General features: G+C 42.9%; 1 protein-coding gene across 1 annotated transcript in view; it reads left to right on the plus strand.

The window, feature by feature from the left end:
• myo3b (myosin IIIB) overlaps positions 1-17,036 on the plus strand; it is a 103,535-nt gene extending 86,499 nt beyond the window's left edge. The window contains exons 33-36 of the mRNA XM_039006333.1: positions 4,523-4,623; positions 4,994-5,040; positions 5,423-5,577; positions 16,496-17,036. Coding sequence (XP_038862261.1) covers positions 4,523-4,623; positions 4,994-5,040; positions 5,423-5,555 — 281 coding nt within the window. The 3' untranslated portion in view covers positions 5,556-5,577; positions 16,496-17,036. The remainder of the gene's footprint in view (positions 1-4,522; positions 4,624-4,993; positions 5,041-5,422; positions 5,578-16,495) is intronic.
• The last annotated feature ends 4,444 nt before the right edge of the window (positions 17,037-21,480 follow it).

Here is a 21,480-nt window from a genome sequence, read left to right on the forward strand (position 1 = left end):
CTGGTTCACCTCTGATGCTCACAGGCAATGTGTATTGGAAGAGATTTCTGAATGTTCTTCGCCCAGCATACACCCCTCCAACCAGACATGCTTTATCTACTCATTTGCTGGATGCAGAGTTCAACAGAGTTTAAGTGAAGGTCAAGCAAATCGTAGAGAAAGCAGACTGTATTGCAATCATCCCTGATGGGTGGTCGAATGTTCGTGGGCAAGGAATAATTAACTACATCATCTCCACCCCTCAACTAGTATTCTACAAGAGCACAGACACAAGGGACAACAGACACGCCGGTCTCTACATTGCAGATGAGCTGAAGGCAGTCATCAATGACCTTGGACCATAGAAGGTATTTGCACTGGTGACAGACAATGCTGCGAACATGAAGGCTGCTTGGTCTAAAATGGAGGAGTCCATTGAATCTGCTCCTAACGGTTATCATGGCACTGAAAACAATGGATACACTCTACAAGAGAGCCAAGGAAATGGTTAGGTATGTGGAGGGTCATCAAGTTATAGCAGCAATCTACCTTACCAAGCAAAGTGAGAAGAATAAGAGCACCACATTGAAGCTGCCCAGCAACACCCGTTGGGGTGGTGTTGTCATCGTGTTTGACAGTCTCCTGGAGGGGAAGGAGTCTCCAAGAAATGGCCATATCACAGTCTGCCGATATGGACAACCCAATCAAGAGGATCCTCCTGGATGATGTATTTTGGGAGAGAGTGGTAAGCAGCCTGAAACTCCTGAAACCAATAGCAGTAGCCATTGCACGGATTGAGGGAGACAATGCCATCCTGTCTGAAATACATCAAAAAGTGTGAGACTTCTGCCTGAAGCCCATACACACCGCAGCGTACATGTTGGACCCCAAGTATGCTGGCAAGAGCATCCTGTCTGGTGCAGAGATCAACAAGGCCTATGGTGTCATCACTTCCGTGTCTCGCCACCTTGGCCTGGATGAGGGCAAGGTTCTTGGCAGTCTGGCGAAGTACACTTCCAAGCAAGGGCTTTGGGATGGAGATGCAATATGGCAGTCGTGCCAATATCAGCCATCTGGTGGAAGGTACTTTGTGGATCTGAGGCTCTTTCCCCTGTTGCCGCCATCATCTTCCAAATCCCATCAACATCAGCCGCCTCAGAGCGCAACTGGTCCTTGTTTGGGAACACACACACCAAAGCACGCAACAGGCTGACCAATACATGGGTTGAAAAATTGGTGGCCATCTGGACAAATTTGAGGCTTTTTGAGCCTGACAACAAGCCATCCTCAACAAGGTTGGAAAGTGACAGTGAAGATGAGGGCTCAGAGTCTGATGTTCAAGAGGTGGACATTGAGGAGGTCCAGGGAGAAGACATGGAAGCCTGAGAGGAAGAGAACCTAAGTTTTAGTTTCTAGACTATCATTTTACAGATGTATGTTGAACACGTTTTTGGGAGATGCGATGGATTATTGGGGATCATTCAATATTCCCTTTTGTTGTTCAGTGAAATCAACCCATGTGAAGAGTCAACTCATTTAATTAAAGTCTCCATATGATATGGTAAATATATCCAATGCAAAAAAACATCTACATTTAAATGGTATTAATATTAATTTGCATATATTTCTGTTAATTCACATATATTCTTGTTAATTCCCATATATTCCCGTTAATTCCCATGGAAAGTTTCCACCTCAGGATATTCCCCAAAATGTGCAACCCTAATCCAGACTGATTTACTGCAGCCTGGTATAAGTGACGACCCTATAGGTGAAAAAAATGCACCCCATGATAAAATGTGTAAAATTGCAGGAAATAAGCTTTAACCTGAATAATTCTCTCCATCAACAAGAGGGGTGTGAACAGTTTGTGCCATGAACAGTGCTTGTGCCCTTAGAAATAGACGTGGAGCCTCCCGAGTGGCGCAGTGGTCTAAGGCACTGCATCTGGGTTCGAGTCCAGGCTCTGTCGCAGCCGGCCGTGACCGGGAGGCCCATGGGGCGGCGCACAATTGGCCCAGCGTCGTCCGGGTTAGGGAGGGTTTGGCCGGCAGGGATATCCTTGTCTCATCGCGCACTAGCGACTCCTGTTGCTGGCCGGGCGCAGTGCACGCTGACACGGTCGCCAGGTGTACGGTGTTTCCTCCGACACATTGGTGCGGCTGGCTTCCGGTTTGGATGGGCATTGTGTCAAGAAGCAGTGTGGCTTGGTTGGGTTGTGTTTCGGAGGACGCATGGCTCTCGACCTTCGCTTCTCCCGAGTCCGTACGGGAGTTGCAGTGATGAGACATGACTGTAACTACTACCAATTGGATACCACGAAATTGGGGAGAAAAAAGGGGTGACTTTTTAAAATATATATAAGAAATTGACGTGGCGCGTGCACGCACACGCAGGTGGGTGTGGGATGTTCCCCAATGCTGGGGGGGCCCCGAGTGAAAAGGTTTGGGAACCCCTGCCCGAGTGAACTCGGATGCTTTAGTTTTCTGGGCATAGCCAATGAGAGAGAACTAAAAAAGGAAAGAGACAGGCCCGCAACTCTTGGAAAAGAGTGCCAGCCCATTTTGTACGCTCTATGTTTTACAGTTGGTGCGTTTTTGTCATGGAGAAGTTGTGTGACTAGACAGATTGTTCCTCCCTACACTCTGTTTTCCATGGTCCTATGTGCTTTGCAGGACTTTTTCCCCCATTGTTGCACCTTGGAGCCTATGGCTTTTCACGTATTGCCTTCCCTAGAAGGGCGCCCTAGTTGTCGTCCAGTAGGTGCAGTTCGCATCAACTTTGATTGTAGGAGTGCTCGGGCAATGGTGTCATGCTCTTCGCTCATTGGGCAAAGAGGGTGGGCTGTTCTCTTTTCAATGATATCCTGCCGGATCATGGGGACCATAATATTGATTTATAATGGCGAGGGTGAAAGCCTTCGAATGGGCCTGGAAGGGCCCGCTAGTACAGAGAGCATCCTCTGGTTTTTGGGGCATTTCTCATTCAACTGAGATTGTATGCATCCTGTATTGGGCTTCCCCTTACTTTGTTATGAGGTTTTTCCCCGTTGGGTTGTCTCTGCACCTTTTCGGCACCTCCGAGATGCTGATGTTGTGACTACTCTGGTATCGGAGAGCATGTTTTATGATACGGGAATTGGCCATATACCCACATGTGAGATATCAAAACTAATAATTGAAAGAGAACTTAAGGTTACTTGCGTAACCCCGGTTCTCTGATATTGTGAGTGAGGTATCTCACCACATTCCTCTGCTCGCATGAGCGTGAGGAAGAGAAACATGCTTGAGAATAACCAGAGGGCGGGAAAGTGGCTCCTTTAATGGAAGTGAGGGTCTCCCCTCATTCTCCACTCTACCTGCCTGTCTCCAACAGACGCTTTCGATAGGTACTTCCAAGAGAGTAGGCGGTCCTAGCGAACCTCCATGTGAGATATCTCCCTCATAATATCAGAGAACCGGGGTTACGAAAGGAACCTTAAGTTTTGTTTTAATGAAGAAGGTTGATTCTCTCCACCCTGTTTATATAATTTTAGTTTATATATAAACAACAGCATTGGAGAGAAATTGTGCCCTGACTCTTTGGGACAAGAAATCTTTCTGACTGCTTCCTGATAAATAAAATATCTACATTAGAAGTGCAGACATATAGAAATGACAGCATCTCCATGGGCATTTTCAAGGTTGTGTGAATTTAGTAAATCTACGCTGGTTTGAATAACATCAAGAAAGCAGAAGGAGCGGAGGAAAAAACTCTTGAGCTTTGATGTATAGGATTGAGATGTGATGAGGTCTGTTCAAAGTGAGTACAAAGTAGTGTTAAGCTGCAAAAAGTAAATGCAGCTTTAGTCAAGGTTGGGAAGCTGAAGTAACAGGAGATGATGAAGGAATGTCCTGTCTCACCCAAAACGAAGGGTAGAAGATGAAACGCTGTCTGGCATTAAAAATAGATGCTTCGTTGTAAAGGTGTCTGAGTTTTAAAAAACGTTTTTTTTTTTACTCTGAAATCTTAACTTAGTCATAGAGTTGTAGAAAATATTTAAATTGTCTTATGTTTGATTAATCAGGTGATTGTGTAAGCTGGGTCATTATCAATTGCAAAAGCCTACCATGTTATATCACCATCTATGGTATTATGAATAATAAATAGTAACAATCATGCGGCTTTGAACATGAAAAGAAAACAACATGAAATTGGCAATGCTACAGTCTTCTGCTTCAAGAAGTGGATCTGAGTTTGAGTCATTGATCTGCTCATGCCATATTGGCATAGTTAGCTCTGAGAGCTTGGTTTTCCTCGAGTCCCATAGAGGGGAATAAACCCCATTGACATGACTGTGGGAATATTTGCTTTTCACCTCGTCTTTTACAGCTTTTATGGTTTTTATGCCTTTATGATTTGTTGTGAGGTTTGTTAACTCATTGTGTTTTGTTCCAGTGCAATCTGAATGCATCTCAGTGTCCATTGGGGCTGTTACCACACTGTGTATCAGTGCGGGAGTGTTGTTGCTGTGCTGTTTCTCAGTGATTTGTCTCTGTTGCAGGTCCAGTGCTCAAGCTGCAGCAGCGAACCCCTCGCCGGCGGGGCCAGCAGCCCAAACTGCTGAACAGCCCTGAAGACAGTCTCTATTACAACCAGCTAAATGTGAGTTCAAAGTGGCGATAAAGTCCTTTGTCTGACTTTGGTTCCAGATGATAATACAATTAAATCTACCTGTGCCAGACCCTCGAGCCCCACCCCCACGCTTCTCTGCCTCTTGTCTTGAACATGTGCTTATGTTCTTTATCTGTTGCTTTCATGTCAGGATGTCTGCCTTCACGGTGAATAATTGATGTGGTTTATCAAAGCTGAGCAAGATGCATGCTTCATCAGGCTCACTTGAGCCCTTTGATCCCAAAAAATTATGCTTCTGATATTATCAGCATCTGCTCGCATTCAACACAAAATCACTTTGAATTAAAAATGAATGACTCTCTGCTCATCTTTTTGACTGTGCTCTTGGCCCTTTCCACAGAGAACTCTGGATTACCAGGGGAGCAAGAGGAAGCCGAGAAAACTTGGGTAAATAACTGCTTTCCTACTTACAGCAACTCTAAACAGAGCAGGCCCTTTGTGGAATAGAAGAATCCAGAAATGGATTTTGTTTTCCTATCATGTAAATGGAGTGCTGAAAATAACAGAGCTTTTTACAAGCTCCTTTGTGTCGTTAGAGAGGGCTACATATTAAGGCTTTGTCAGCATGCTAATTTTAATTGCTGATGGTCTGACTTGTATTTGTAAATGAAAGCCTGGTTTATAGTCTACCAGGTTAACTCCTCACTGCCTTATCTTTGTTAGATATCATTGCTCTTATTTAAGTGAAATGTTCTGCTTTTTCTGGTCAGAGGCATCTTAGAAGAGCAGTCTATTTTCCCTCATACCCTCCCTGTCTTGAACATCACAGCCAAATCAAAGTACTGGATGGAGAGGATGAGTACTACAAATTACTGTCAACGGTGGAATCAATCCCTGAGGAAGACTATTTGACCGGGCCCCCTCCCACCCTGTCAAGAGGGCCACTCGTCAGTCAGAGCTGAGTCTTACAACCCCTGTCAACCGGTACGAGTCAAAGAGCACTAGCCAGACACATACTGAAATAACATTTCCTCCATATGCACCATGTATAACAAGAGCCAGTGATGTACAAGAGACCAGAGTAAATGTCTATTAGTTTAAAATAATGACAAATGATGCTCCCCTTGTATGTGTGTATTTGGATGAACGCAAACTCCACAGTTAAGATTGTTGAATATAGTTCTGCTACCATGTTTTCATTAGCAGTTCCTTGTACATTGCCACCTCCCCCACACACCTCTCAATTTAGGCAGATAGGCTCCAGTAATGTAGGGATTAGTTATGGTGTCGTTCAATCGTCTTCAGGCTTGTTTTTCTATCTGGTTCACACAAGAGACTCATCTTAGGAAAAATATTTGTCTTTCAAAATCCTGACAAATGGTACATGAAAATGACACTGCTGTTTAGTGGCAGAGAAAAATATATATTGAATCATGTTTTTTTTTCTATAAAGTTTCATTGTCACTGAACGTTAACAATAGACCAAGACTCCATTAACACCAAGCTCGGGCCAAATTAGAGCTCAGATGGAAATCTGGCATGGAACCAGACTCTGAGAACAAGACAGGTGCCCATCATCCTCAGTCAGTGCAGTGTTCATAAATTTGTAATAATTTAATGGTCACTGAATCAATTCTCTGTTCACTGTTGTGTAATAAAGTACGTGTTACAATTCAAGTCTCCTTGCTGAAATGCTGCATTGAGAGCATAGAGATATCATGTGAAAAGTCAATGTTATACTTTGACCATTTTGCAGTTAATTCTTCAATAATGGTTGCAACATATGATTATCATTATACCAAGGAGTGAGTGGTATATACTGTGTACTAGAACCTCTAAAACATTTCCTGTCTAAAAGCAGACAGAGAGCTAGTCGTAACTCTGAATTTCACCCACAGTATAGAAATTTCCTTTTAAGATGTGTCGGAAATGCAGGGCTGGCAAGTTGATCTGTAGTGCTTTTTTCCCCCCTGATTTGCATATCATTTACTGCATCTCCTTTTGTTGACACCCCAGGGCTCAAGCTGAGATTTTGATCTTAATAGGAAGAGTAGGGTGGTATGACTGAAGATCCCTTGTACTCAGCGGGGAAAACATTAGAGCTCTGTCTAGATAGCAGGACCAGCCACAGACAGTACAGGGTTTACTCTGGTTTCAGAAGCTTTAGGTGGCCATCGGAGAGGAAGACTACATACCGTAAGGGTCAGAACTAAGTCGAGTTGCATTCAGGTTTTGTGGGATTACCAAACGTTTAACAGTTAGCTTACACGTTGTGTCTTTCTTTCACATGGTGAGACATACTATTCTTATATGTACTAATAATGTTATTCATGCCTGCGTAAATAGTGAATTGAAAGATTATTGGCTATTAATAAGTCAGAGGCCAGTCTTGATTAGTGGCAGCTATAGAAACGAGTTTACGAGTGGCATCCATAAGACATTCTCTTATGGATGCCACGATAGCTTCGGAGCTTGGTATTCCCACTCAGCCTCTCTCTGCCAATGGACGCTAGGGCATTGGACGGCCGCTCTATAGGGGAAGTCACTCATAGTCCTGTGCCCGTTCAATTATGGGTTTCACAGTGAGACAATACAGTTCCTCCTCATTGCATCTCCCCATGTTCTGGTTGTTTTGGGATTTTCCTGGCTTCAAAAGCACAATCCGATGATTGATTGGACCACAAGCTTCATCCTGGGTTGGAGCCCATTTTGCCATTCCCACTACCTTCAAGCAGCACAGCCATCCTCAAGTCGTCTTCCTCGGGATGTTAGCAAGACTGTGGATGTCTCTGCTATCCCCACAGAATACCATGACCATCTGGAAGTGTTCAGTAAGGCACGTGCTACTTCCCTTCCCCCTGCACCGTCCTTATGATTGTACCATTGATCTTCTCCCAGGCACTACACCAACTCGGGGTCGATTGTATTCTCTGTCTGGACCAGAGACCAAAGATATGGAGGAGTTCATAGAGGACACTCTGGCCACTGGGGCCGTCCGTCCGTCTGCATCTCCTGCTGGCGCAGGGTTTTTCTTTGTGGAGAAGAAGGACAAGACCCTGCGTCCGTGCATTGACTACCGGGGACTTAATGACATTACTATCAAGAATCGTTACCCCCGACCTCTCCTCGTCGTTTGAACCTCTCCAGGGGGGCCACCATATTTTCCAAGTTGGACCTTCGAAATGCCTACCACCTGGTTCAGATACGCAAGGGGATGAGTGGAAGACAGCCTTCAGCACAGCCAGTGGATATTATGAGTACCAGGTCATGCCATTTGGACTCACCAGCGCCCCCGCTGTTTTCCAAGCTTTGGTCAATGATGTGCTTCGGGACATGCTAAACCGGTTTGTGTACCTTGACGACATCCAGTTTTTTTCCCGATCTGCACAAGAACATGTTCTTCATGTCAGACAGGTCCTTCAGCTCCTCCTGGAGAACCAACTGTTCGTGAAAGCCGAGAAGTGTGAGTTCCACCGCTCTGCAATCACCTTTCTGGAATATGTCATTGCTGAGGGCAATGTTCAGATGGATCCTGGAAAGGTGAAAGCAGTGGTGGATTGGCCTCAACCAACGTCCAGGGTGCAGTTGCAATGGTTTCTTGGGTTTGCAAACTTCTACTGCCGTTTCATTCGGGACTACAGCACACTGGCGGCCCCCCTCTCGGCACTCACCTCTCCCAAGATACTGTTTAAATGTTCTCCAGCTGTCGACAAAGCCTTTGTGGACCTGAAGCATCGGTTCACAACAGCACCCATCCTCATCCATCCGGAGCCCTCGCGCAATTTGTGGTGGAAGTGGATGCTTCGGATGTTGGAGTGGGGGCAATCCTGTCCCAGCAATCTGCCTAGGAGCAGAAGCTTCATCCCTGTGCCTTCCTGTCCCATCGTCTCAATCCTGCTGAATGGAACTACGATGTTGGCAACCGAGAACTCCTGGTGGTGAAGATAGCGTTGGAAGAGTGGAGGCACTGGCTGGAAGGAGCAGAACAGCCATTCCTGGTCCTGACCGACCATAAAAACTTGGAATATCTCCATACAGCCAAGCGCCTCAACTCCAGGCAGGCGTGGTGGGCCCTCCTGTTCACCAGATTTAACTTCACCATCTCCTACCGCCCAGGGTCAAAAATGTGAAGCCTGATGCCCTCTCCCGCCTATACAGTTCCTCTGCCACACCCTCGACCTCTGAAACCATTCTCCCTACCTCATGCCTTGCTGCCACTGCGGATTGGGGTATTGAGAACCTGGTCCGCGAGGCACAACTCTCCCAGCCTGGACCTGAAGGGGACCCGGCTAACCGGCTGTTTGTCCCTAATCCTGTCCGGTCTCGGGTCCTGGAATGGGCTCATTCCTCCAGGCTGACCTGTCATCCAGGGTCCCGTCGTACACTAGTCTTCCTCCAACAACGTTTCTGGTGGCCCACAATGGTTCCTGATGTCTCTGCCTTCGTCGCAGCATGCACAGTGTGTGCTCAGAACAAGACTCCACGGCAAGCTCCTTCTGGCTTCCTTCAGTCACTACCGGTCCCTCATCGTCCCTGGTCTCATATATCTCTGGACTTTGTCACTGGTCTCCCTCCATATGATGGCAACACTGTCAAACCTGACGGTAGTCGATTGGTTCTCCAAGACCGCCCATTTCATCCCTCTCCCCAAACTACCTTCGGCCAAGGAGATGGCCCAGCTTATGGTGCAGCATGTCTTCCGGATCTATGGACTCCCGGTAGACATGGTCTCCGATCGGGGTACTCAGTTCTCATCTCAGTTCTGGAAGGCATTCTGCAACCTTATTGGGTCATCGGCCAGTCGGGGCGAGCCAACCAAGGCCTGGGGGGGGGGGGGGGGGGTATTGTCACGCCCTGATCTGTTTCACCTGTTCCTGTGATTGTCTCCACCCCCTCTAGGCGTCGCTTATTTTCCACAGTATATTTATCCTTGTGTTTCCTGTCTCTCTGTGCCAGTTCGTCTTGTATGTTTAGTCAAGTCAACCAGCGTGTTTTTCCTGTACTCCTTTTGCTATTCTCCTTTTTCTAGTCCTCCCGGTTTTGACCCTTGCCTGTTTCTGGAGTCTGTACCCGCCCGCCTGACCATTCTGCCTGCCTTGACCACGAGCGTATCTGCCACTCTGTACCTCCTGGACTCTGATCTGGTTTTGACCTTTTTGCCTGTCCACGACCATTCTCTTGCCTAACCCTTTGGATTACATTGTAAGACTCCAACCATCTGCCTCCTGTGTCTGCATCTGGGTCTCGCCTTGTGCTTTGGTAATTTTACATTTCAACACTGCGCTGAGAGTATTTCATATGGAAATTGCAAGAAAAATACCCCAAGAATCATTGGCCTCAGTATAATGTGGCTTTGGCGATTGTGCAGTTAGTTCAAAAGCACTTCACCTCCGGTTGTGCAGCAACGGATCCAGCAGTAATTATAATACTAGTTGTGCATTACCCCCTTACTGGGGATATTTTGTTCCTCTGAAGACCGGCTAAAATAGGTCACCACAGCACCCAATAGAGCGTCTTAAAAGTACACTGAATCAATTAAGTGTGATCGTGCTCCCTTGATTATTTTGGCCCTGTTTAACCATGGAGAGGAATTTCAAATAGGCTTACTAGTTGTAATAACAAGGTTGGACTGTGGTAACATATGGTGCTGTAAGTGGGTGTTACTTTCCCTCTTTCTCTCTGCCAAATCAAGTCCCTGGCTGATTGTCTGCCTGAGCATATGAGAGGAGGTGAGCTGTGGATGTAACAAGCTTGGGTACTTGATTATGTGTCATATGGTAAACGATGTTACACCGTTTGTTCTTAGCTTAGAATATGCCTGCCAAAGTAGCCGTGGTGGTGTTGGACGGAGAGGTGGACACCAACCAGAGTGTGTGTGTGTGTGTGTGTGTGTGTGTGTGTGTGTGTGTGTGTGTGTGTGTGTGTGTGTGTGTGTGTGTGTGTGTGTGTGTGTGTGTGTGTGTGTGTGTGTGTGTGTGTGTGTGTGTGTCAGGTAAAGGCTTGAGGTCTGCCACCTGTTTTGTTTATTACCTCTTCATAAAACCCAGGTCCCTTTTGTTTTTCCCTCATTAAATCTGCCTGCATCTGGTGGAACAGAGGATTCCTTTAATGTGGTTAACATTACCACTGATGTTATTCTTGCCATTTTAACTATTTGCTCCAAACACAGGGCTCCTGAGTAGCGCGGTGGTCTAAGACACTGCATCTCAGTGCTAGATGCGTCACTACAGACACTTTGGTTCGATTCCAGGCTGTATCACAACTGGCCGTGATTGGGAATCCCATAGGGTGGCGCACAATTGTCCCAGGGTCGTCCGGGTTTGGCTGGGGTAGGCCGTCATTGTAAATAACAATTTGTTCTTAACTGACTTGCCTAATTAAATAAAGTTGTTTTTAAACCTACAGCCAGCCTACAAACATTCATATCAACTAAGTCTCATACTACCACCACCTATCTGATATCTCATGCTACAGCCTTTACAAATTATGAAAAGCTTTTATTTTCCACAGCAGGCACATTTACCTTTTTTCCTAATAGTGATGTCTTACTAATAGTGATGTCTTACTTCAAAGAGCAAACACGATTAAGCCAACATTGTCCTGTTTCTATATCCTTTGAGTTCAAAGGGAGAGTTTTTGAATATCAATGTTTCTTCAGCAGTCTTTGCAGACACACTCTGTTTTAATTAAGTTTATGTGCTTTTGATATACAGATGTTTCGCTTTGCATTAAAGAATTTCAACAGGGACCCAAGTAGACATATGGTAATAATTTGAATATGATCATGCATTTCTATCTTAAGTTACAGCTTATGTCAGGGATTTTAATTTGTCATTTTTGTGTGTTTTTTGGTGTTTGTTTTCTTCTACTTTGGTGGGGTGGGGGTGCATTGTGGACTGAACAGGTGCGTTAAAGTCTTACCTTACTCGATGATGCTCTTAGCAAGCTAATGATTGAAGAAATGGGCAGGCATGAATGTCAAACAGATGTCAGATGTGTTGAGGGTTCTGTGCAAAAGAACATTCCCTGAAGAGTGCATTAATAAAGAAACTGGTTGAGCCAGGGAGAGAGAATACAGAGTAAAGAGGGATAGAGGGAAGAAGGAGATAAAAGAGTCTGTTGAGTACGCACATCAAAGGCCTCTTAATGACAAGGGACGCCATTAGAGTTACAGTGGCTTTTGTTTCAGCTTCCTCACACCTGCAATTTGTTGAGGGCATTCTATGCACAGTTGAGATGCTCACATTTGCATGAATAGAAAATGCATGAATAGAAAATGTATGCGTGATGGGATAGAGAGGACCTTTCCTGGAAAGTTTCCCCCTGTAATTTGGGTAGCTAATGACCGGTTCTCCTCAGAAGACTTTTATTTGAGAAACGTGCCCTCTACATTTGTACCCGTATACAGGTTGAAAATTGCAGATTTTGGCACTGATAAGCGCCTAAATTGGAAAGCAGTGGCTATACAGTAACATGCTATACATGATGTCAGAGCTCAGGGTCTCCACTTCACAGCTCTGTATGGGTTTTGACTGACAGCCGCCGTTAACTTGAGAGCCATCCTCCTGCTAATTGTGCAACTTTTGCAAATGTTTTGTTGTCTTAGTTGGGGAAATGCTGTACATTTTGAGGACTATATGTATTTTAAAACATGAGACGTTGAGGATTAGAATAAATACCGCTTTGATGTCATATAAGCGATCCAAACACGTCCAAACGTTCACTTCACATTTCCATATCATGAAACTCATGTAATACAGTGTCAACATGTATGATCATTATGTTTGATGTACAAGATGACATGGCGTTATACCCTGGGTTGTCCTGAACAGAATGAGCCTGTGTTTGTTGTAATGTGAAGAACATTTGCAGTGGACCACGCATGTGAATGCTCTCATGACTCCATTCTAAGCGCACCAAAAATCTGCTTCTCTGAATTGCCTTGTGAAAGCCTAACAATGTAAAATCATATTTTATAATTTAGCTAGTCATGTTGGCAAATGGAACAAGCTTTCAAATTATGCCCACCTGACCCAAATTGCGGGTTATAAAGGACTGTTTTTGGATTGCTAAAACAACAACAGTAATTGTGTGACGGCGGGGATGCAGGGTTGTGTTCAAAACAACTACAAGTGTGCTTGCTCTAGTTCCTCAACGGCACAGCTAGGAGAGCCCCCCAAAAAGCACCTTATAGTTGAAGACTCTTCTTTGAGCCATAAGAATGTATTAAAATAACTTAGGAAATGTGTACACTTTGGAGAGTTGTGTGGCCACTTGGAAACCTCAGTTTGACCTCTCACTCAAACCCTTATCATTTTTTTGTCTTATGTTGCACCTACCCCAAATTATCCAATAATATTCTTATCATGTTACTGGATGTATCTAGAGTATTTTCAGTTTTTGTTATTAACAAATGCAGCAAAAAGTACAGTACTTGTAAAATGCACATAAAATCAACAGTGTAATGTTTGGAATCAGTCTTGTCTCGGGTGAGGTGTTGTGTCCTCACCTTTAGTCTAATCATTTTCCCATAATCTCCAAACTGTTCCCATTTAATTGCAACCATGGTTATGCATATGATTTGTATATTTATTTTGTAATTAACATTTCAATTTAGCCCTATCCATATAGGCCAATTCTCACGAGTGTAAGGGGTTTTAAGCTAGCAATGGAATATACAAAACAGCGTAAGGAAACAACATTCATCCTGTATCCTACAAAATGTGTTTACCTAAAAAGTTGTTGTGTTGGAATGGGGCTTGACAAATCAGAGCATGAAATTCTGATTAGCCTCTCTCAGTTTGTGGACTGAACAGGGCACAAGCAGACTTGGCATGGCCAAAGGTGTAACCTGTTTTGTTTTTGCCTCGGCACTGCTCGCCCAGATGGTGTGACCAGCTGCCATAGAATAAACGCTTGGCGGGAAACAGTGTGAGAATCACTGCGGCCTTGTTGTAGTTTGGGAGGCAAAATGGGGAAATCTGTCTTTCTGCCACCGCCAAGAGGAATAGGATCATATCACCTGGTGCTTCATGAAATAACCTAATTTTACTGTAGATCACATTCTCATCAGATGCATCCATGACTTGACTGGTTGAAATGTAGGCTTTTATAAGAATAAATGTCAATTTCTTAAGACACAAGATATAGTATAACACATATACAGTACCAGTCAAAGGTTTGGAGAAACATACTCATTCCAGGGTTTTTCTTATTTTTTATTTTTTTTCTACATTGTAGAATTATTTTGAAGACAACAAAACGGTGAAATAACACATATGTAATCATGTAGTAACCAAAAAAAGTGTTAAACAAATCAAAATATATTTTATATTTCAGATTCTTTAAAGTAGCCACCCTTTGCCTTGATGACAGCTTTGCACACTCTTGGCAGTTTCTCAACCAGCTTCACCTGGAATGCTTTTCCAACAGTCTTGAAGGAGTTCCTACATATCCTGAGAACTTGTTGACTGCTTTTCCTTCACTCTGCGGTCCAACTCATCCCAAACCATCTCAATTGGATTGAGGTCGGGTGATTGTGGAGGCCAGGTCATCTGATGCAGCACTACATCACTCTCCTTCTTGGTCAAGTAGCCCTTACACAGCCTGGAGGTGTGTTGTGTCATTGTCTTGTTGAAAAACAAATGATAGTCTTATTAAGCACAAATTAGATGGGATGGTGTATCACTGCAGAATGCTGTGGTAGCCATGCTGGTTAAGTGTGCCTTGAATTCTAAATAAATCACAGTGTCACCAGCAAAGCACCCCCACACCATAACACCTCCTCCTCCATGCTTCACGGTGGGAACTACACAAGCGGAGACATCTGTTCACCTACTCTGCGTCTCACAAAGACACGGCGGTTGGATCCAGAAATCTCAAATTTGGACTCATCAGACTAAAGGACAGATTTCCACCGGTCTAATGTCCATCGTTCGTGTTTCTTGGCCCAAGCAAGTCTCTTCTTCTTACTGGTGTCCTTTAGTAGTGGTTTCTTTACAGCAATTTGACCATGAAGGCCTGATTCACGCAGTCTCCTCTGAACAATTGATGTTGAGATGTGTCTGTTACTTGAACTCTGTGAAGCATTTATTTGCAAATGTAACTCTGGGTCTTCCTTTCCTGTGGCGGTCCTCATGAGAGCCAGTTTCATCATAGCGCTTGATGTTTTTTGCGACTGCACTTGAAGAAACTTTAAAAGTTCTTGAAATGTTCCGTTTTGGCTGACCTTCATGTCTTAAAATGATGATTAACTGTCATTTCTCTTTGCTTATTTGAGCTGTTCTTGCCTTAATATGGACTTGGTCTTTTACCAAATAGGGGTTTATTTTGTATACCACCCCTACCGTGTCACAACACAACTGGCTCAAACGCATTAAGAAGAAAAGAAATTGAACTTTTAACAAGGCACACCTGTTAATTGAAATGCATTCCAGGTGACTACCTCACGAAGCTGGTTGAGAGAATGCCAAGAGTGTGCAAAGCTGTCATCAAGGCAAAGGGTGGAACAAGGCACACCTGTTAATTGAAATGCATTCTAGGTGACTACCTCACGAAGCTGGTTGAGAGAATGCCAAGAGTGTGCAAAGCTGTCATCAAGGCAAAAGGTGGCTACTTTGAAGAATCGCAAATATAAAATGCATGATTCCATATGTGTTATTTCATAGTTTTGATGTCTTCACTAGCATTCTACAATGTAGAAAATAGTAACAATAAAGAAATAACCTTGAATGAGTGGGTGTGTCCAAACTTTTGCCTGGTGTTGTATATAAGTAAGAACATTACACAATGTTTCTACATTGTGAAGTTAGACAAGCTAGTCTTTCTACATGTTGTATTGGCTTGACCACATGTCAATCTGCTCATATCTGAGTAGTGAGAACTTTCACACGCAGTAAGTTAGTCTGCAAGATGTGCTCTTGTCCCTGGCTGGCATATCACTCAGCCTAATTGCCTCCTGATATGATATCTCTGTTCCTCATCCTTCCTGGCAGATCAGGCTGTGACCCTGAGAATTATTATGGGAGGGCTGGATTACCACACACAGGGTGGGCTGAGTAGGTGAAATGACCTGTCCCTCCTTCCTTGACCTCGGGCCAGCCTGCACATTGCCATGGCTTTGCTTTTGAAAATGCAGAGATCCTCTGCTGCATAGGTTGGGGGAGAAACAAGAGTTGTATCGCATTGCAGGGAAAATCTTGAATATTAGTGAGACCAAAGTTGGAGCTCTTCTATGTTGGGGGCTGTGAACAATGGCAGCTTTCTGTCAGAGAGCAACTTCAAAGGTCTGCTGAGTGACTGCTCTGAGTTATACTTTGTTGTAGATCACTGAGGAAATTCACAGATGTTTTCTCATAGGAGACGCCATTATAGCGGCTCAAGTATCCAGTAGCCTCGAGCGCCTCTCTTGCTTTCTCCCTCTCAGCCCCCCTCTCTCTGTCTCTCATGTCTCTCGTGTGAGACAGATGTGGAACCTGTTTTCTCTCCAACTGTCCAGAGAATATGAATAGTTAAAAAGGGGTTCATGTTGTGGCATTACCCCCCAACTCCCTCACAGCTGCAGTTCTAACTGTCAATGTGTTCAATGCTATGAGACCGGATGCAACTACACTTTCACTTACTCCACATATTTGCAATTTTGGAGGGAATACTTGTTCCTGAAATGTGAAACATGCCCTATGAATAAAAGTGAATAGTCAAAAACGTTGTATATAGATGGAATAAGCCATTGTGTCTATAAGCCATTGTGCCTGGAAATGACCCCTCTGTTCTCTGTTGAAAAAGCATTTCAGTGTTTAATTTCCAGGTCTTAATTCTCTGGACTTGAAGTCAACTATGTTCAAGTAATACAAAAGAAATGTATGACATATTGTAACTGGCTTGGTCTCTCTTTCTTTTACAGATTGCCTTCTTTAAACCTGACGTCAACCAAAAAGACCTGTATATTTTGTCAGACTTGAATTGTACTGTATATTGTAGTAATGACCGTGGATGATTTATTTTCCTGTAAGTGGATGTGAAAGCTGTTCTTTTCTTAAGTGATTGTGTGTTTCCGTCTCTGCATTTTGATTAGCAATATGAATTGCCCCCCAAAAAAGTGATTTTGAAGGCCATGATCAATAGTCTTCATTGATGTCACTTATCCAAAAACATGAAATTGATATAAAATTGTAAATAGCATGGTTTATCAAACAACTCATTCTAAATAATTTACCTTAAGTCACCTTTAGTGTAATGGCTGGCTTTAATTGCTGTTATTTTTTGTATGTATTCCACTCTATACAGTATAATGTAAAATAGCAGCTTATTGTAAACGTGTAATTCACCCCCAATGTGGAATCAGTTGTAGCCAGTAGTACTTGCAGATTGGCATTTTTTGGTGAACTCACTGCATACTGATTTTACATGTACATGTTCTCACTATATTTCTTTGTATCGACATTGTTTTGTACCATTCTAATAAAGTGATTAAAACAAATTAAAGATACAACATTACTCAAATCTTTGCCTTTTGTTTGAACTGTCAGTAGGCCTACCACACAGGCATCTACCCAGGTCACATGTACAGTACAAGATGCATTCATAGTTATAGACCATTTTTATGCCAGAAATGTATGTTTTTAGACTATATAGAATATCAAACTATATGAATATTTGAGTTACTTATTGTTGGTTGTAAATGCAGTACGCTAATAGAATTCATGTAAAAACAATAATGCACTTGCTCTTCCTCAAACCATGTTCTAACTTTATATTAGCAAACACCAGTTCTATGGCCGTCTCTCTTGTAGTCCATACAGTTTAGTGGATTAGTGGTGAGATTATTTTGGGAAAATGAAGATTGCTGTGCACTATATTATGCAGCAATAATGTGCGTAGGAAATTACATCCTTATTGACATGTTGTGTAACTTGGTCTTCATTGATCATAGTTGTAAATACGATTCATTTAGGCATCAGGCCTAAACTAATTTCATATATTCAGTGTAGCTTCCCCACTCTTGCAAGCAAGCGGCCTATGGCTTTGCAGAGAAACAGGGTTTCTGCGTGGCCCAACAGGACTCCCCCTTTCCCCCATGACTGTGTGTAGAGCCGTGGGAGAGAACCGGAACATTAATCCCTTCAAAGGAACAGATCTCATTCTAAATCAGCCGCTCCAAAGTATTTGAGAGGACAGTGATTGTTTCTGCAGGGAAGCCTGATAATGATCACTGCGTTGATATAGAAGAAAACTTCCATTGCTCTACAGTTGAAGTTGACTAGACTACAACAGTTTTACAAATGTTTTTGAAACTATTTTCAGTGTTGTATTTTGTTGTTACTTAATGAGATGGTTTATAATTCTTATTAGAAAATATATTCCTTTATAACAACAAAAACCTTAGTTTGTTTCTTTGTTTTATTTCATCTATTTCCAAACACTTTCTGTCATTCTGAAGGCACTAAGGTCTTATATGCTTATGTTGTTGCAACCTGGTCTCAGAGCATTTCGTGTTATTATATACGTAAATTCGAGACACTCCATTTAGTATGATATGTTACGGTTCGTATGTTTACATAAGACAGATGATTATAAGGCAAAGGTCTAGCAACCCAAAGGTCGCAAGTTAGAATCTCATCACGGACAACTTTTGCATTTAGCTAATTAGCAACTAGGGGGAAGTTGTGAGTTCGAATCACATCACAGACAATTTTAGCTAATTAGCAACTTTTAAACTACTTACTACTTTTTAACTACTTTGCAACTACTTACCATGTTAACTAACCCAAACCCTAAACTTAACCCTTCACCTAACCCTAACCTTAACCCTTTTAGCTAACCCTAACCTCAACCCTTTAACCTAACTCCTAAACTTAACCCTAACGCCTAAAACCTAGCCTAGTTAATATATCGTAACATATCACACGTTTGCAAATTCATAACATATCATACGTTTTGCAAATTCGTTACATATTGTATGTTTTTCAAATTCGTAACTTATAACTTATAACGCATTTTGCAAATCGTAACATATAACTCGTTTTGTAAATTCGTAACATATAATACGAATTGTAATTCGTAACATATCATACGAAATGGGATATGGACATCCACAAATGAATACATACCATATGAAATGTAACATATCAAACTACACTGAACAAAAATATAAAACGCTACATGCAACAATTTCAAAGATTTTACTGAGTTACAGTTAATTTAAGGAAATCAGTCAATTTAAATAAATTCAGTAGGCCCTAATCTATGGATTTCACATGACTGGGAATACAGATATGCATCTGTTGGTCACAGATAACTTTTTTTAAAGGCAGGAGCGTGGATCAGAAAACCAGTCAGTATTTAGTGTGACCACCATTTGCCCCATGCAGCATGACACATCTCCTTCGCATAGAGTTGATCAGGCTGTTGTAGTGGCCTGTGGAATGTTGTACTACTCCTCTTCAATGGCTGTACGAAGTTGCTGGATATTAGCGGGAACTGGAGCACACTGTCGTACACGTCAATCCAGAGCATCCCAAACATGCTCAATGGGTGTCATGTCTTGTGAGAATGCAGGCCATGGAAGAACTGGGGTATTTTCAGCTTCCAGGAATTTGTACAGATCCTTGCGACATGGGGCTGTGCATTATCATGCTGAAACCTAAGGTGATGATGGTGGATGAATGGCACAACAATGGTCCTCGGGATCTCATCATGGTATCTCTGTGCATTCAAATTGCCATTGATAAAATGCAATTGTCTTCATTGTCCTTAGCTTATGCCTGCCCATACCATAACCGCACTGCCACCATGGGGCACTCTGTTAACAACGTTGACATCAACGTTGTGTGCCATCTGCCTGGTACAGGTGAGCATTTTCCTACTGAAGTCGGTTGCGATGTCAAACTGCAATCAGGACAAGAACCTGGTGAGGACGACGAGCATGCAGATGAGCTTCCCTGAGACAGTTTCTGACAGTTTGTGCAGAAATTATTTGGTTGTGCAAACTCACAGTTTCATCAGCTGTTCGGGTGGCTGGTCTCAGATGATCCCGCAGATGAAGAAGCCGAATTTGGAGGTCCTGAGCTGGCGTGGTTACACGTGGTCTGCGATTGTGAGACCAGTTGTACTGCCAAATTCTCTAAAATGACGTTGGAGGCGGCTTATGGTATAGAAATTAACATTAAATTCTCTGGCAACAGCTCCGGTGGACATTCCTGCAGTCAGCACGCCAATTGCACGCTCGCTCCTAACTTGAGACAACTGTAGCATTGTGTTAAGTGACAAAACTGCACATTTTAGAGTGGCATTTTTCTTGTCCCCAGCACAATGTGCACATGTGTAATGATCATGCTGTTTAATAAGCTTCTTGATATGCCACACCTGTCAGGTGGATGGATTATTTTGGCTAAGGAGAAATGCTCACTAACAGGGATGTAAACAAATTTGTGCACAAAATTTGAGGGAAATATGCTTTATGTGCTTCTGGGAAATTTCTGGTATCTTTTATTTCAGCTCATGAAATATCGGACCAACACTTTACATGTTGCATTTTTTTGTACAGTTTCTCGGATTTACGTACAGAATAATACGAAATTATCTGAGACCAGGTTGGTCCTTGGCCATGAAAGCCCAACAAGCTCAAGGCAGAGATGCAGGCAGGGGGTTTCAGAATTGTTTACACTTTCTTGCGGATGGGAACTCCTCCTTCCTTCCCAGGTCTCTGAAACTGACACAACTTTTTAGAAAACACACATAGAGACATCACCCTCTCTATCTGCCACTTTTGACACATGGATCAATTGAGGGCTATCTAAATAGGTTATGGTTAATACTCTGGTAGTTAAATAAATGAAGTGCTACAACAGTTGCATTTCGTTACTGAAAGTGGCCTATGGGATATAGTTGTTAGGCTACTGCTTCTGTCACTTTCAACTTATCCATAGCCAATTTTGCCACTAGTGCGTAAAAGTCACTTTACACACTAGAACGCAAATGACACCACTATGGGCTTTTGAGGTTAACTATCAAAGAATGAAAGAAGTGAAGTGATATTGACATTGACATGTCTGTAAGCAGGCCAGGGTATCAACTAATCTTCTTCCAAGACATGTTGTAGTCTGCCAGTTGACATGTGTTTGATTAATAAACTATCAGGAGCATTTTAGTTCCATGGAAACACAATAACAACATCATAATTGTTTGTTATAATAAAAAAGTATTTAATTTATATTTAGAAAAAAGGTAAATGCTTCCCCAACGACATTAACTTTGTGTTGAGACTTGATTTGCACTCATTAGCTACTCCTCTTGAAGTTATCAAACAGCTATGCGCCAGGAGATCTCCAGAGATAACAATGTTACATTGTCACATAGGGTCGTGCTACAAATCCTTAATTACAAAAAGAGGATCAGATGACTACAGCATCCAATACCAGGGTCTCCAGGCGGCATGGGGGTCTTTGATCAAGAAAATCCAATTATTTGTGTATATACATTTCCCACATAGTGATTACTTCATTAATTGTCCCGCCTTTATCTCCTCCCTTCCCATCCCCCCTAATAATCAGCTCTTTTATCCAGACCAACAAACACACCATAGGAGCTTTGTGGATTCAAAGGATTTGCTTTCCCCTCTCATAGAGCCGCTATTCTTTGATGATTGGGCAGCGGCAAACTTCAAAGTAATAAATCTTATTTCTGACTGGCTGGCGGCCCACCAAAGTCCTTATCAAATTCTAAGAAGTGATCCCTCACTCTCCAGATAGTCCAAGGATATCTCGAGGAGAGGAAGTATTGAGAGTGAAGACTTTACCACGTCAAGACATTTTTCTACGGTTTTACATTTATCTCAATTAGTTTTGATATTGTGATCTGTTTTTAACAAAAAGAAAGAGGACGTTTACC

This window comes from Salvelinus namaycush, chromosome 13, assembly GCF_016432855.1.
Source record: "Salvelinus namaycush isolate Seneca chromosome 13, SaNama_1.0, whole genome shotgun sequence".
Lineage (NCBI taxonomy): Eukaryota > Metazoa > Chordata > Actinopteri > Salmoniformes > Salmonidae > Salvelinus > Salvelinus namaycush.